The sequence below is a fragment of the Neovison vison genome, chromosome 3, assembly GCF_020171115.1.
Source record: "Neovison vison isolate M4711 chromosome 3, ASM_NN_V1, whole genome shotgun sequence".
In the NCBI taxonomy this organism is placed as follows: domain Eukaryota; kingdom Metazoa; phylum Chordata; class Mammalia; order Carnivora; family Mustelidae; genus Neogale; species Neogale vison.
The window spans coordinates 112,082,117-112,099,077 of record NC_058093.1 but is presented as its reverse complement, the minus strand read 5'-3'; the positions used below and the strand labels follow the sequence as shown (position 1 = coordinate 112,099,077).

Here is a 16,961-nt window from a genome sequence, read left to right as displayed (position 1 = left end):
TACTTAGTTTTTTGTGGGGGAAGGGTAATATTTCCAAGAAATATGTTAACTTGAAAACCCAGTTGTACCCAGAGTTAGCTGCAAGTGTGATAGTCAGTGCACTAGTTTCCATCTAGCTATTGACTGAGTTCCCAAGTCTTTTTGGTACCTGTCTTTTGTGAAATGTGGTTGAATACCCAAATATGAGGAAGTGTGTGAGGGAGACTGCGTTTAGAGACTCTGTGTCTCTGTAGCATATTCTAATCTTTGTTACCTGGGATCCTGTTTTCATGGATAATAATTTTTACTTGATTGCTTTTTTTAATTTTATTACTTTTTTATGAAACTTCCTTGATAAGGTGGGGAGGCCTATTCCCTTATAAGCTGACAGTTGTTACAGGAGAAGGAAAAAGACCATCACACATGTGCCATCCAGTTTACTAAGGGAGATGAGAAATTCCAAACTGACCAGCAGTGACGGGGGAGTATGGGAATTCCACAAAAGAATATCTGAGCCTTTTCAGTTCTGCTAATATTTGGCAGAATAGAAGGGACTCTAATTCTGTACATCATTCTAGGCTTCTTTTCTCTATTCCCCCAAAGGAAAGGTAGCTATTGGTGTCCATTCTTATATTGATTGTTTTGTTCTTCATCTTCCAGTTACTGTTTCCTAAAGAGTATCATAATTGTGAGTTAACTCTGAACCTTTTAGTCACTATTTTTTTTAATAGTTTTTACTTAATCTCTATACCTGATGTGGGGCTCAAACTCAAGACCTGGAGATCAAGAGTTACATGGTCTGACAGAGACAGCCAGGTGCCCCTGGTCTTTTTTTTTTTTTCTTAATAATTATTCTAAGCTGTGTGTTAGGAGCCCTTTGATTTTTGCCGAGTGTTGCCATTTTAAATCACCTGTTCCTTTTAGTAATACCATGACCATGATGAATAAGATTAATGATATTTTTGCACCTTTTTTGACAGCAGCAAAGAAGAGTCGTGTTGTCTCTGATGCAGATGACTCTGACAGTGATGTTATATCAGACAAATCAGGCAAAAGAGAGAAGACTCTAGCATCTGACAGTGAAGAAGAAGTAGGGAAAGAAGAGTTGTCTGATAAGAAAAATGAAGAGAAGGATCTGTTTGGGAGTGATAGTGAGTCTGGGAATGAAGAAGAGTAAGTGACAGTATAACATGAGTTTTCAAGGGTTCATAGAGGTGGTAGAGAGGGGTTTGTCTTTTAAGTTTTTTTAAACTTGTATTAAAATTTGGGGATGAGAAGTAAAATACAATATATCCTGCCTGACTGCATGCCTTTGGGGGATTCAGGAATCCTGAACTATTGCTACACACTATAACGTGGATGAGTCTCAATAGTATTAAGTGAAAGAAGTGAAGAAGACATGTCTGATTCCACTATGTGAAGTTCAGGAGCAGGCAAAATTAATCTGCGGTGATGGAAATCAGAATGGTGGTTGGCTCTAGGATGTTCATGTAGGGACTGGCTAGAAAGGGCCACAACTGAACTCTCTGGAGAGATCAAATTGTTCTATATTTTGATGAGGGTAATGGTTATATGAATGTGTACTTTTCTCAAAATCCACCAAAATGGACACTTAAGATCTGCACATTTTACTGTACATAAAATATACTTTATTAGAAAAAGATTTCATGGTTCCTGTGCAAATGAGAAGAAAGCAAATGATTTCCTTCTCTTCTAGAAATCTTATTGCAGACATATTTGGAGAATCTGGCGATGAAGAGGAAGAAGAATTTACAGTAAGTATAAGGGAGATATTTCCTCTTAGACTATCGTTTTTGTTTCTGTGGCAGTGGTTCCCAAATAGGTAACTACAATAAGTAGAAATAAACAATTATAATGTGTGCAGTAGAAAAGTCTAAAATAGAGGATTCAGAAAAGTGAATTAAAAGTAGGTACAGAAGCATAAAAGGCAAAATTGAATTAATTGGTGGGGGACATTTTAAGAGATGGTGGAAGGTACCTTATAGTGCTAAAGGGAAATAATACTTAACAAAACTTGTGATTCTAGCAGTGGCAGGCTAGGTAGTTTGGACCAACCCTTCCACTAAGGATGACTAGAAAAGCCAGACAAATGTTTAAAAATCTCATAGCAGAGGAACAAAATAGCAAAAAATTACTAAGTCAACCCCAGAAAGACAGATACCTAAAGAGGTAAGCTCAGCATTTAAAACTGCTTTTTCTGGGATGGTTGCCTGATTAGGCTGAGAGGCTGGTCATATTTTTGACAGCCTCAGGGGTCAAAATTTGGAGGTCATATTTTGCTGAGCTTAGGAGACTCTGAAAACTGCATGCTCAGAATTGGGACTCCTTGGATTAAGAGTGATGTGGAAGTGGTAAGAGTCTGCTTGGATTTTAGGCCAGCTTTGAGTCTTCTAACAACCTAGAGAACCTCAGTCCCAGAGATTCGATCACAGTGCGCCTTAATTCATTGGCTAGTGCTCTGAGACACCTGGCATATTCAGACAAATCCCTTTAGGACAAAGGTAGCATCATCACAGGCCTCAGATTATTTCTGTAGTTTATCAGGTACATAGTGTGGTACGCAATCATAGATAACGTTAAAAAGAAGCAATAGTGACAACAGATAATAGAAATAGAGGGTCTAAATACCGGAATCTTGGCTATTTCCTTAAAAAAAAAAAAAACAAAAACTGTTCAGGGAGATAAAAGATTAGAAATTTTGTCAGAGCAAACAACTTTTTCTTTTTTTTTTTTTTTTTAATTTAAAAAAATTTTAAGATTATATTTTTGAGTAATCGCTATACCCAGCATGGGGCTTGAACTCACAACCCTGAGATCAGGAGTTGCATGTTCCACCAGCTGGGCCAGATAGGCGCCCCAGACCAAACAATATTTTTAAAAAGGTAGATTTGGAAGAAGAGAACTGAATAGAAATTCTGGAGTGGTAAAATTATAGTAAGAAATTAAAAATTTGGTGGATGAGTTTAGCAACAGAATAGAGTTATTTGAAAAGAAAATGAGGTTAGAAGGAGCTATTTAGAATGAAGAATTGAGATATATAAAAAATTATAAATTATACAAGAGAAGGCTTAACATAGTGAATTGGAATCTTGGAAAAATATAGCAGAAGCATTTAAGGAAATGTAAAGCAAGAGTTTCTAGAAGTTGTACAAATTATAAGCAGGATAAATACAATGATACAGTAAAATCTGTATCTAAATACATCATAGTAAAATTGCAAGAAGTCCAAGAAGACAGGGAAATTAAAAAGAAGCCAGAGGGGGAAAATATTACATTCAGAGAGGCAAAAATCAGATTAATAGCTGACTTCTTAACAGAAACTAACTGCAAACTTAGTGTTCTGTTACATTCAGCAAAAATACTTGTCAGGAATGAAGATTTCCTCCTAATTCATCTTACCAATATACCAATTGATGGAGATACTAAAGGCAGAAAGAAAATCTCAGGTGGAAAATCAGGGATTTAGGAAGAAAAAGCAACAAAAGTGTGTGGGTAAGTCTAAATGAGTATTGATGCTACAAAAAAAAGTCATGTGTGGTGTGGGTTGAAATATCTATAAAATTAGAATATGATAGCGGTGACAAATTGGGAGTATACATGGTCTTTGCAAATGTGTATAAAAGGACATCAGTAGACTTTGCTATGTGATCTCTAAAAGTGGCCACTAAAAAGACTAATGGAATATGTAACTTCCAATTAATAGAGGGGAAAAACAATAATAAAAGCTATCAGTCCAAAAAGAAGGCAAGAGAAAAAGAGGTATAGAACAGGGAATAATTAGAGTAGGATATAGTAAGATAGCAGATTTAAGCTTTCATAACATCTCAGATTATATTAAACTGAAATATATCAAGTGCTCTAATTAAAGGACAGAGGTGGTCAGACTGGATTTTAAAACATAGCTGTTTACTCATTTCATGAGTCATCTGAAAGAAGGTAAAGAAAAGTTGAAAATAAAAGGATGGAAAAAGATACTGTGTGTGAACGCTAGTAAAAAAAACTGGCACAGCTATATGAATATGAGACTTTGAGGCAGAAAAACATTTGAGATAAAGGGTCACTTTAGGGGTGCCTGGGTAGCACAGTTGGTTAAGCATGTGATCCTTGGTTTCGGCTCAGGTCGTGATCTCAGGATCTTGGAATCGGGCCCTCCCTCAGGCTTTGTGTCCAGTGCGGAGTCGCCCAGGATTCTCTCTCTCAAATAAATAGATCTTCCAAAAAAAAAAAAAAAAAAAAAAAAGAAAGAGGGTCACTTTATATTGATGAAAAAGGTTTTCAAATTGTATATATATACTAATGTGGCCGAAATACATATACACAAAACAAAAATTGACAGAATGGCAGAGAGAAATGGACAAATCTATTATCTGAGTGGAATGTAACCAATAAAGCAAGCAGACCAAAAAGCCACTGAAGAGTCTCTTTTTATGTAATCTGGAAATAAATGCAAATAAGAATACAAAAGAAAAGTTTGGGGATTATAAAAGTTAACATTATTTTCTGTTCTTTGGCTTTCCTTTTCACTTTCTTAATGGAGTCTTGAGGAGCAAAAGTTTTTAATTTTAATATAAATCAACTTTATCCATCTTTTCCTTTATAGTGAAACTTTGAATTCCCACAAATTTTTGCTTATTCCTAAGATCATAGAGATACTCTCATGAGTTATATTCTAGAAGCTTATTTTAATCTTTCACATTTAGTTATACAATCCACCTGTAATGGGTATGTATGAGATAGAAGTTAGGGGGTTCCTGGCTGGCTCAGTTGGTAGAGCATATGACTCTTTATCTTGGGATTGTAAAGAAGCCCCACATTGGGTATATAGAGTTACTTTAAATTTAAAATGTTTAAAAAAATTTTTCCTCCCATTTGGAATATCTGGTTGACGCAGGCCATCCTTTCCTGCTTCTCCCTAGTGCCATCTTTGTCATAAACATAGTGTCTGTAGATGATTTCCTATCTCAGCAGTTTCTTGTCTGTTCTGTGGGTCTCTTTATCCTTGCAGTGTTAATACAGAACTATGGATATTTGGTTGTTTATGCCCTCTAAGCTTGTTATTTTTCAAGATTGCCTTGATTTTCTTTTAGCACATTCCCATATAAATTTTAAACCAAGCTTTTGCCAAAATTACAAAGTATAAACATTTTCTGAATGCAGAGCAGTGAAATTAGAAATTCAATTAGAAATTGAATTAGAAATTCAAAATGCACAAACAAAATATCCTTGCCACCCAGAAATTTAAGACTTTCTTGTCAGACAATTCTTGCATTGAAAAAAAAAAAATCAGTACTTTAATTCCTAAAAGAGTGAAATTTAGATGAATTTAGAGTCTGATTCAAGAGGGTAGAAAAATAAAGTGAACCTAAGGAAAATAGGAATAATAGGAATAATTCATTCAACAGATATTTGGGAGCCTGTATGCCAGAGATTGGATATTGCACTCATGGTGCATATACTCAGTTAAGCAGCTTTTTTACAAGAGTAAGATGTGTTTCTCTAGTTTAGAGAATTAGCATCAACTTGATTTTGGGTTTAGTTCATGGAGAGAAACAACATACTCAGTGAAATAGTGGAAAGATCTAAGTACAACATAAAAGAAGCTATAAAGAAAAGACTGACCATTTTAATTGCATAAAAGTAAAAAATTATGCTTGGAAAACATTACCATAAACAAAATGCAGCTGTACCAATTGAGGATTGTGCAGGCCCTGTCACTTAAAAAATGCTATTTTAAAGAGACTAAGTTTTAAACCATACCAATAAGCCAAAGATCCAGCAGGAAAATGGACATAGGAAATTGGGAGTTCCATAGAGAAAAAATTAAAAATGACCTTTAAACATGAACAAAATGCCCACCGTTACTCATAAGAGAATATAAAGTAAGATGCCTTTTAGTTTTTGGTTCAGAGATTGGCGCATATCAATGTTTGATAACTTGTAGTAGTGAAAAGCTGGAGAAACAGGTGTACTTAATGCTTTGCTGGAAAGAATTAATAAGTATAGCCTCTATGAAGAGTTTGGTAAATATTTCACAGAATTTCAAATACATATACCTAAATGTCAGTGGCAAAATACATAAACAAATTATGGTTACAGTCATAGTATGAAATAATCCAAATGAATCCTTATAATGAATCCAATAATCCTTAAAATGAATGAGGACACTTTATGCCAATATGAATTGATCTCCATATTCTGTTGTTAAATGTGGAAAGCGCAGACCAGTATATACTGTACCCAGTGTGTGGAGTATGCTACCATTTGTATAATAAAAGGGGATAAGAAATAGATATGTTTAGAAGTATGTATGTGTAAATATAGGCTATTTCTGGAAGAAGACATAAGAAAAGTAATACTAGCAGCTGGGGTGGAGGAAGCTTTTTTGCTCTTTACCTTTTTATGAATGTATTACTTTAAAATGCAAAAAAAAATTAAGAGTAGTTATACTAAAGGAAATCTATAAGGAAATTGCAATAACCCTGGCAAATTTACCTGGCCTTAGGGTTTTAACCAAGAAGATTTGGAGGAAGAAAAAAGTGAAACACAGGTAAAAGAAGCAGAAGATTCAGATTCTGATGATAACATAAAGAGAGGAAAACAGTAAGTTTGTTTCATTTTTTAAAAAGGAATTTGTTAAAAACTAAGGATTGCTGGAGGGGAGTGGGTAGAGGAATGGGGTAACTGGGTGAAGGGCCTTAAGGAGGGCATGTGATGTAATGAGCACTGGGTATTATATAAGACTGATGAATCACTGAACTTTACCTCTGAAACTAATAATATACTATATGTTAATTTAAATTAAAAATCATAAAGGTATTTGTTAAAGAGTACTTTAAAAATGAAGATAGAGACTATCAAACTTTGTTTTTTCTTATTTTGGTTCCTTACTAAGTGTAGCAAAGAATCTGTTCCATTTTTCTCCATTCTTTTTCTCTATATACAGTGCTGTCTGAAAATACATTTACGCTTACTATTTTTCTTTTCATTTGCCCTGTGCTCAGCTTCTTAATTTGTGTCATCCTCACTGTGTAAGCTCTTCTTGAGTTACTGAAACATAACATAAAAATACATTTTTTTTTAAAGATTTTATTTATTTATTTGACAGCCAGAGATCACTAGTAGGCAGAGAGGCAGGCAGAGAGAGAGAGAGGGAAGCAGGCTCCCTGCTGAGCAGAGAGCCCGATGCGGGGCTCGATCCCAGGACCCTGAGATCATGACCTGAGCCGAAGGCAGCGGCTTAACCCACTGGTGCCCCAAAAATACATTTTTTTAGAGAAAAGCTGACTTTGGGGTTCCAGGGGCAATGAGGTAAAGTCCTAACTACAAAATATTACTTGGTTGAATTTCACTTTCTTTTGTTGAGATGATTGTAATCTCTGTTCAGAGAAGTCTGGTATCTTGAAAGGTGCCAGGTTGTAAGTATTTGCACTTTAGAAGAAAGTAGCATTTTACTGTTACACTGAAAAGAAATTAAAAAAAAAAAAGAAGAAGAAAGTAGCATCTTGTGGAGTTAGAATTAAGAAAGTTGGTGGTTCTTAACTGTGACAAAAGGAGATTTGTATTTAAAAGGGAATTTGTGGGTGTCTGGGTGGCTCAGTGGGTTAAGCCTCTGCCTTCGGCTCAGGTCATGATCTCAGGGTCCTGCAATAGAGTCCCACATTGGGCTCTCTGTTCAGTGGGGAGCCTGCTTCCTCCTCTCTCTGCCTGCCTCTCTGCCTACTTACGATCTCTCTCTGTCAAATAAATAAATAAAGTCTTTTAAATAAAATAAAAGGGAATTTGTATTTCACTTGATTTTGTGTTGCTCCTTAGTATGGACTTCCTATCGGATTTCGAGATGATGTTGCAGCGGAAAAAGAGCATGAGCGGCAAGCGCAGGCGTAACCGAGATGGTGGTACTTTTATTAGTGACGCTGACGACGTAGTGAGTGCTATGATTGTCAAGATGAATGAGGCTGCGGAGGTAAGATGGGTCACTGGTGGCTTCCTCTTTTCTTTCCTCACTTAAGGAAGAGAAAAGTATGTGGAGACATGTAGCTGAAATAAGACTGGTCATGGGTGTTTAATTGTGGACATAATATGTGATAGTGTGTTAGTTTGTTTTCTATCTTGGTAGAATTTGAAATTTTCTATAATTAAAATAGGAAAAAGCATCAAAGTAAATACTGAAACTCTTCTTTAATAACAATAACATTATTCCTCTAAATTTATAATTGTTTAAGCTATCTAATGGTTTTGTAGGTTTGATTAATACAGATGTAGAGGTGGTGGGTATTAAGGAGAGCATGGAGCACTGGATGTGGTGCATAAACAGTGAATCTTGGAACACTGAAAAAAATAAAAAAAATACAGACATAGAATTTGGGCTTCTATTAAAAAGTTCATTTTTTAGTTTTCTTGTAGAAAAAATTGTTACTAGGAGATACTGCTGCTTTATTTTAAAGTTTAGAATTATAGTGGTTACAATTTATTATTAACAATAAGTGTTGCTTTTTAAAAAATCTTTTTCTTCCTGGATAGGAAGACAGACAGTTGAACAATCAAAAAAAGCCAGCACTAAAAAAATTAACATTATTACCTACTGTGGTCATGCACCTTAAGAAGTAAGTATTCTGTTTTCTTGAAAAAGTTGTTTCCTCTTAATGGAATAATATTCAAATTATGTACTGGTGTTCTAGAGATATTATTTAATGACTGCTATCTGTCAGTTCATAGAAAAATAATAATAAATAGAATTTCCTAAATTATGTTACTTCCTCCCAAATTTTATTTTATTTTATTTTTTAAGAGGTGCGTGAGGGGCAGAGGGAGGGAGAAAATCTTAAACAGACTCCATGCCCGGCTCAGAGCCTGATGCAAGGCTTGGTCTCATAATCCTGAGATTATGCCTTGAGCTGAAATCAGGAGTTGGATGTTTATCTGACTGAGCCACCCAGGTGTCCCCTCATAAATTTTTCTTAAGTCTTGATCCTGTTACAAACAGAACAGAACAAATAGCAAACTGACATTAGGGAAAGAAAAGCATGTAAACCACTACTTTTGTTCTTTATCGACTCTCTTATTTTAAGTCTAGTAAAATTACCTCTCTTTTCCCAGTGTAATTGAGCACAGAGAAAATTCTGGGGGACTGGTTAAAGCCTGTATTGTAGGGGGCTTATATGACCAGTTATATCATGAAGTATGTCACTGGTCTTCTAGAATAAGGACCCTCTTTTGATAGATCTTGATACTAGGCTGTTTCACTGGTTTACTTATATTCTTAAGCAACTGATTTCTCCTTGAATCTAACTAAGTTAGGTGTCCTGCCGAGACTAACAGAATTTTGGGTTCTCTATCATCTAAACCAGTTTGAGAATCTCTATTCTGATAAAGATTTTTTTTTTTTAAGTTGTAATTATTGGAGCTCTTTATTCTTATTGTCTGTATCATTCATATAGCATTAACCTGTCTTATATAATTCAGGTTTTTAACAAATGATCTTTGCGTGTCAAATCTGGTTTTTTGTTTTTTGTTTTTTGTTTTTTTTTAAGTAGGAACTAAATTTTATATTGCTTTTCAAACAAGAATAGGTACTCAGTAAGGTGGTTGAGTAACTTTAAAAGCAGTCTTTGGAAATGCCACTAAATATATAAGAAAATCCAGAGCAAGCTATGGTAGAACCAAGGTTCAGAGACTTGACTTTTTTTTTAATTGCAGGCAGGACCTTAAAGAAACATTTATTGACAGTGGTGTGATGTCTGCCATCAAAGAATGGCTCTCCCCTCTACCAGATAGGAGTTTGCCAGCATTGAAGATTCGAGAGGAGCTATTGAAGATTCTGCAAGAGGTTAGAGGCAAATAATCTAAGTATATGTTCTTCGTTAATTATCTGATGTGGTTTGTATTTTTACAACCTCTGTGTCAGCATGTACTTAACATATTCTGCCTTAGTCTGCCAGAAGAGGGGTTTCAATAGGTATGTCTTTTAGAAACATGAGCATAAAAATGAGCATAAAAAGGAAGATCCTATAACATTTCATGTAACTATGGTATTGAAGGATAAAGATCTTGGAGTTGCTATTATTTATCTAAGAGGAATTGTGTAGCAGTGGACATGTTTTAGGGAGGCACTTGAAGTAGAAAAGGCACCTATTTCAGATTCAGATAAATTTGCTCATGAAATCTTGAGCTGGGCCACCTGTATGTGGCTGTGACACCTTGGGCAGGCTACTTAACTTCTGAAAGAATTCCCAAGGAACTTACCGTGTGCTAGGGGTTCATACATGTATTGGTTCATTTATTCCTCACAACAAATGTGTTAAGTAGGTGTATTGTTTTCATTCTACAGATGAGGAAATGAAGACTCAAGAGAAGTTAAATGACTTGTCCAAGGTCACATAACTAGCAGATTGGCTATGCTTGGGTTCAGACTGAGGTCTGTTTGATTCAGAGGCCTGTACTGATGCTTGTTATTAAACTGCTAACTTCTGAGTAGGGTTAGTTTACACTTTCCACATTAAGTTTTACTTTGACTCAGTGTAATACTGAAATCTCAACTCTTGATAGGAACACAGAGTATCTTTGTGTTCAGTGTCTGCAGATTCTGAAAATGGAATTTTCCTTATTTTGTGAAAGAACCAGGTGTTGGAGGTTCTCTAGAATAGATTGGCAGGACTCCCAGTTTTTGAGTGATTAATGTATTTGTATGTGTTTGTGTTCGCCAGCTACCTAGTGTGAGCCAGGAGACCCTGAAGCATAGTGGGATTGGACGAGCAGTGATGTATCTCTATAAACACCCCAAGGAATCAAGGTCCAACAAGGATATGGCAGGGAAATTAATCAGTATGTACATTTTGCTTTTTGTTGTGTTGTGTTTATGTATGTCAGAAAGACGTGTATGTATAAAAGCAAACTATATTTTTACCAATATTCATTTAAAATGGGTTCATGAAGTAGAATAGAAATTCTTTTGGTAATTTCTTGTGGGTACCAGTTTTTTACCCTTAGACTTAAAGTATTCCTTAGCATATTTAAGTATTCTATGAATATTAAGGATAGCAAGTGAAAAGTTTTCTAATCCTGGCTCAAGAGCATATATAGAGAGGGGGTTAGTATACAGGCCCTAGAGTCCATCATATCTGGGTTCAAATCCTGGATTCACCATCTACCTTATTGCATTCTTTAGGCAAGTGATTTAAGCTCTAAGCCTTGGTTTCCTCCTCTGTAAAATAATGATATATTCACTTTGAATTATAAAGATTAAATTAGAGGATATATGTACTGTATTATATATTATATACAATTATATATAGTTGTATATATTACATATTATATATATAAGCACAGTGCCTAGCACATAGTAAGACCTCAAGAAATGTTAGCCGCTGGTGCTGTTGTTACTTTTTTAAGGGTCTTCAAAGTGTTTTGCATGTTCTTACTTAATGATAACTGAGAAATCCAGGAGTCTAACTGGAATTAATCTAATCAATTACTCTATCTTTCAGTTTTAAGAATGAAAACCATATGTGTTTTCATCATTCTTCAAATTCTTCTATGCTCCATGTTGCAAAGAAATTTTTTAAACTTCAAGAATATATCAAAAATATTCCTGGGGCACCTGGGTGTCTCAGTGGGTTAAGCCTCTGCCGTCGGCTCAGGTCGTGATCCCAGGGTCCTGGGATCGAGCCCCACATCAGGCTCTCTGCCCAGCAGGGAGCCTGCTTCTCCCTCTCTATCTGCCTGCCTCTCTGCCTACTTCTGCCTACTTGTGATTTCTCTCTCTCTCTCTCCCTATCAAATAAATAAATAAATCTTATAAAAAATATTCCTATATGTGAATATAATAATTACTTTTCTACTCAGTTTTTGAGATTATCAAAGGTTTTTAGAGAAATTTATTTTTTTTGTGAACTAGAGAAGTATTACATTTTTGATCTTGTTAATAAACTGCAGTGCACTATTATGTGATAAACTTCTATGCAGTAGTTCTCAGCTCTCATTTTGCCCTAAGCTGAGAGAAGCAGAATATTCCCATGACGTACTATAACAGTGATTCTGAAGCTAATAGTGGGGTTGGTAGGCAAAATATATAAAGATACATAGACTCCCTGAGACTCCCTGCTCCCTTATTTGATAACACCTAATCTTCTTTCTGAATGTTCTTGCTTGTTTTGGTGGTGTAGTAAATGTAGCAGTAAGCTATATTTTGTTTGAGAACAAAAACATCACCCCTGGACTTTTACTGACTAAATGGTGGGCATGTTGTACTTTGGTTCATGGTCACATCACTGTAGCAGCTTTCTTAGACTTAATGAAGTCTAGACTCTGTGCTGCACTGTTAAAATGCAATTTTTGAAGATTTAGACATTTGACAAGTAATAAGGGAGCTTGTTTTTGGTTATACTAGGAAGCTAGAAGAATTTCAAGATCTGTTTTCAGTAGAGTCAACTTACAAAATAGGCTGCCTTTGAAATGTCAATACAGCTAATTGATGACTGTCAAAGTGAGTCAGTTACTACTTTCTTTAAACCTCTGTGGTAGTTAAAGGCATAAATGACTTTTTGACACTCAATTTTCTGAATCAGCGGAAGCTGGTTATAGTACTGGTATCATTACCTGCTGTTTATCCTGAAATGGTCCTGAAATAATGATATCTTTAGGGAAAGAATATTCTAAAGCCTGGAATATTACATCATACTAGGATGTAATATTATTATTACAGGGAATGGTAGCAGATATGCTACTTTCTAGTCTAAATAATTGATTTTTCCTTGTTACAGATGAATGGTCTCGGCCTATATTCGGTCTTACCTCAAACTACAAAGGTATGACAAGAGAAGAAAGAGAGCAGAGAGATCTAGAACAAATGCCTCAACGACGGAGAATGAACAGGTATGAAGAGTAAATATTGTTCCAGCAACTCAGGTTTTGTAATCAGGTCGTTAAGAATCCTGCAGAGTGATAGGATTTTGACTTTTCTCTCAGCTTCGTAGGTCTGTATAGTTTATACCCTTTTAGCTTAAATGTGGTACTGTACAGTGAAGGCCCACACTCGCTGCTTTTTTGGTTTGATTTGGTGGAATGTGGCCTCTGCCAAATTTAGAGGTTGCTTGTGTTTTTCCCGCCTGTTGCAGGAAAAACTCTTTCTCAGGCCATTTTCAGATTCTTAGGAAAAAAAAAATTGTTCCTGTTCCAGTTTGTATCAGCAAACCGGATGCAATTGCATTCAGGATGACAGAGTTATAAGTTACAAAAATGGCAGTTATTCCTCACCCATGATGAAACCTGGTATGCAAACAATCATTAAAAGAAGTTATAATTTTAAAAGATTTGGAATAATTTTTCCCAGATCCAGTGTAAAGGACCAAATTGTGGCCCAAGTTTGATATTTCGCTTTTCTGGGTTTTTTTTAGTTATAAGATTCTAACATTCCTGGTATCTCATTGATAATTTTTTTCACAGCACTGGTGGTCAGACACCCCGAAGAGACCTGGAAAAGGTGCTGACAGGAGAAGAAAAGTAAGATTTTTTTTATTAATTGTTGTTCTTAGACTTCATATAGAAAGTCTTCTGCTTGTTGCTTTAAAAAAAACGGCAAATGAAATGTTATCTTTACCTTGGTGGGGGGATGGCTTTCAGATTAACATTTATTGAATATCCACAAACGTGGTGGTGGTCTAGAGGATGTAACATTGAGAAGTAGTTCATTTCAGTAAAAATTTTGTTGCTGCTTGCTATGTGCTAGACTGTGTTGAGTTCTGGGAATATAAAAACCAAAAGTGGCCCGTGCTCTTAAAATGTCTATAAAGAGTTTTTAAGTAAAGGGGAGAGTTTAAGTAATAGTATGGGTTATCATGCAAAGTCTGCTTCAGGAATAGCAAGTAGACTGAAGTGGTTGGGCAGTAGTGTGGTACCTGAGATGGTACAAGATGATTTTGAGAGTATAGATGTGAGCCAGATTTTGAAGGGGTTTAAATCAAGTTGTGGAATTGTCATTTCTCTTTGTGATTCTATAGAAAGTGGACATAGATAGGAAGTTGCCAGATTTGATTTGGAATGCTGGTGCTGGTGGTATTGTGGTGCAAGGTGGGTTAGAGTGTAGAGGAGCTGAAGGCCGTGAAACTGAGGTACAAAATTGCCAAGAATTGGTGACTCTGTGGGTGAGGAGTTTGGCTAATGTTGAAGACACCAGTTTATCCCAAGTAACTCAGGCAGTGGTATTACCATTTGCTTAAATAGAGAGGAAGAGTAGATTTGGAGGACATAGGTGCCTTCTGCTTTGGGCATAGTAAATGTGAGATGCCTAGTGAAATACTCTTACAAATATTATGTATGATATTTATAATGTAAATATCATGGGTCTAAAACCTGGATTTGGGGCCAGAGACAATAGATTTGACACTTATTTTCACAGAAATGATTGTGGAACCAAGAAAGTATAGAGTAAGAAATAAACCACACCACTTTGAAAAGGGTGTAGCCAGTGAAAGTGAGTGAGTAGGTGTTGTTCTGCATGTTGGAGGAAACGCTAGAGGAGAATGAAGATGCCATGCTGGGGAGGGGTAGCTGCAAAGGGCATGGGCCATTGCAGAGGCTACAGAGGAGTTTGTTCAGTGAGTGCTGGCAATCAGGTGGCACCCAGATTGCAAGAGAGGGGAGAAGAAGAGCTAGAGAGCACTGGTGTTGTTGATTTGTGGATAGATTTGATGATGGGACAGATGGCAGCTTTAGGGGAGAATAGGTTATGAAAATTTTCTTTGGCTAGCCACTTAATTTATTCCTGTATTTGAAACTTATAGAAGCTTGATATTAAGAATAGATGAAACTTGGGGTGCCTGGATGGCTCAGTTAGTTAAACTTCTGACTCTTGATTTTGGCTCAGGTCATGATCTCAAGGTTGAGAGATCAGGTTCTGCACTGGGCATGAAGCCTGCTTAAGAGTCCTTCTCCCACTCTCTCTGCCCTCCCCACCCCTGCTCTCTCTGCCCTCCCCACCCCCTCACTCTCACACTTTCTCTCTCTTTAAAAAAAAAAAAAAGATTACACTCCATACAAGGAAATAGAAATGAATTTTTTATCCTCTTCTCCCACTCCCAACCTCCCCCCACACAGACACACATATATCCACTCCCCATTTACCAATAGAGTGAATAGTTACCTAAAAGTTGAGTGATTTGAATGCCCAGATGTTTATAAATAGGCTTTACTTTTGAGGGGTGCTAGTCTTAATTTAGTCTTAAATTTATACATAATAGGAACTATGTCACACCATCAAATGCTGGCAAGGATGTTGAGAAACCAGCTCACTCATACCTTAATGTGAATAAAATGATACAGCTCCTCTGGATAACAGTTTGGCAGTGCATGTAAACTTAAGCATGTAACCACCATACAACCCAGCACTTGCAGTCCTGGACACTTTTCCCAGAAAAATGAACACTTAAATTTGTGCCAAAACCTGTAAATGAGTATACAGCTATATTCATAATAGTCCGGAACTGGAAACAATCCAGATGTCCTTCAGCAGGTGAATAGTCAAACTGTGGCACATTTGTACTGTAGAATACTGCTCAGCAATTAAAAGGAACAAATACTGATAGATGTAACAACTTGGATGGATCCTCATGGGCATTATGTTTAGTGGATAAAGCCAATTTCTAAAGATTATGTAGTGTATTCCATTTATATAACATTCTTGAAATGCTAAAATTAGAGAAGTGAACAGGTTCATGGTCACCAGGGCTGGGGGCCAGGCAGATGGAGTAAAAGGGTGGACATGTTTTTTAAGAGGGCAATAGGAAGGACCCTTGTGGTAAATACACGAACCTACACTTGTGATAAAATTGCATAGAACTAATAAACACAGAAACACACAATGAATGTAAGTAAAACTGGGGAAATGTAAATAAAAACTGATGGACCTATATCAACATTAGTATTGTAGTTCTTGGATAGTTTGCATCTTTTACCATTGGGAGAGACACTGGATCTCTCTGTATTATTTCTTAAAACTACTTGTGAATCTGTGATTATCCAAACTTTTCAAAACAAGAAGCAGAAATTATTGTATTAATTGCGTATATAATACCACAAAAACTACTTTGAGGGCATACTCAGTTTTGGGGGATCATTTTGGCTACCAGATGTTTCATCTCACAAGTGAGACTGTGAGGAGCTCCACCAGACCAGAGAAATTGGAATTTGAGGTTCTGATGTGGGAGCCAGCCTTGGAAAGGAGAGAGGCTTGATTATATCTGAAGCCGAAGGGAGGCTAAGAGAACTCCTGAAAATGCAGAGGAAGTTGGCTTTGAGAGGGAAGTAGAAGAACTTCTAGAGTAATGTGAGTGATGGTGAGGTCAGCTGAGATAGCAAGAGGGCAGATAGGGTGACCTGGGGAAGGAGGAAGTTTGAAATACCTGTGCAGCTGAATCAGCTGGACCTAGCTGTGATTGGCTACATAATAGTATGGTCTTCTTCCTATTCTCAGGGCCCTCAGACCTGGAGATCCTGGATTCTGTGCCCGAGCAAGGGTCCCCATGCCCTCAAACAAGGACTACGTTGTCAGACCTAAGTGGAATGTGGAAATGGAGTCATCCAGGGTAAGTGAGGAGGGAAATAGCGAGGTGGATCTCAAGTGGAAGTTACTATTTTGTCTTTTACTTTACGTGTTATAACTTTTAACAGCTCTTGAGGTTTATCTGATTTATTAAAGAGAGCTGTTTTTTGGTCTCTTAGCTAGCCAGATCATTGCTTGTGAGCTTTACTTCAGACTTAAAGCAACATTATCAATCCTTTTATTTCAACTGAATCTTGAAGTCTAGAGTGTTCTCATGCAGTCATTTTTTTAGAACCATGAGAAACAGAACTCTCTACTTCTGCAGTCTACCCCTTCCTTTCTCTTCAACTGTTTTAAGTAATTCTGTTGTGAAATATTGAGGGTAAACACTTCCTCTGTCATCATTGTAAATACTACTCCGTGATCT

The 16,961-nt window shown here is 36.4% G+C and overlaps 1 protein-coding gene across 5 annotated transcripts in view; it reads left to right on the top strand.

Moving 5' to 3' along the window:
- The window catches only part of IWS1 (interacts with SUPT6H, CTD assembly factor 1), a 50,657-nt gene that overhangs the window by 18,558 nt on the left and 15,138 nt on the right, over nucleotides 1-16,961 (top strand). For 4 of the 5 annotated variants that reach the window (XM_044242700.1, XM_044242697.1, XM_044242696.1 and 1 more), the window contains exons 4-13: nucleotides 960-1,152; nucleotides 1,697-1,754; nucleotides 6,503-6,600; nucleotides 7,813-7,963; nucleotides 8,521-8,603; nucleotides 9,697-9,826; nucleotides 10,704-10,821; nucleotides 12,759-12,870; nucleotides 13,441-13,497; nucleotides 16,466-16,577. In XM_044242700.1, the coding sequence (XP_044098635.1) occupies nucleotides 960-1,152; nucleotides 1,697-1,754; nucleotides 6,503-6,600; nucleotides 7,813-7,963; nucleotides 8,521-8,603; nucleotides 9,697-9,826; nucleotides 10,704-10,821; nucleotides 12,759-12,870; nucleotides 13,441-13,497; nucleotides 16,466-16,577 (1,112 nt within the window). The remainder of the gene's footprint in view (nucleotides 1-959; nucleotides 1,153-1,696; nucleotides 1,755-6,502; nucleotides 6,601-7,812; nucleotides 7,964-8,520; nucleotides 8,604-9,696; nucleotides 9,827-10,703; nucleotides 10,822-12,758; nucleotides 12,871-13,440; nucleotides 13,498-16,465; nucleotides 16,578-16,961) is intronic. The other variant, XM_044242698.1, reaches the window with a different exon arrangement.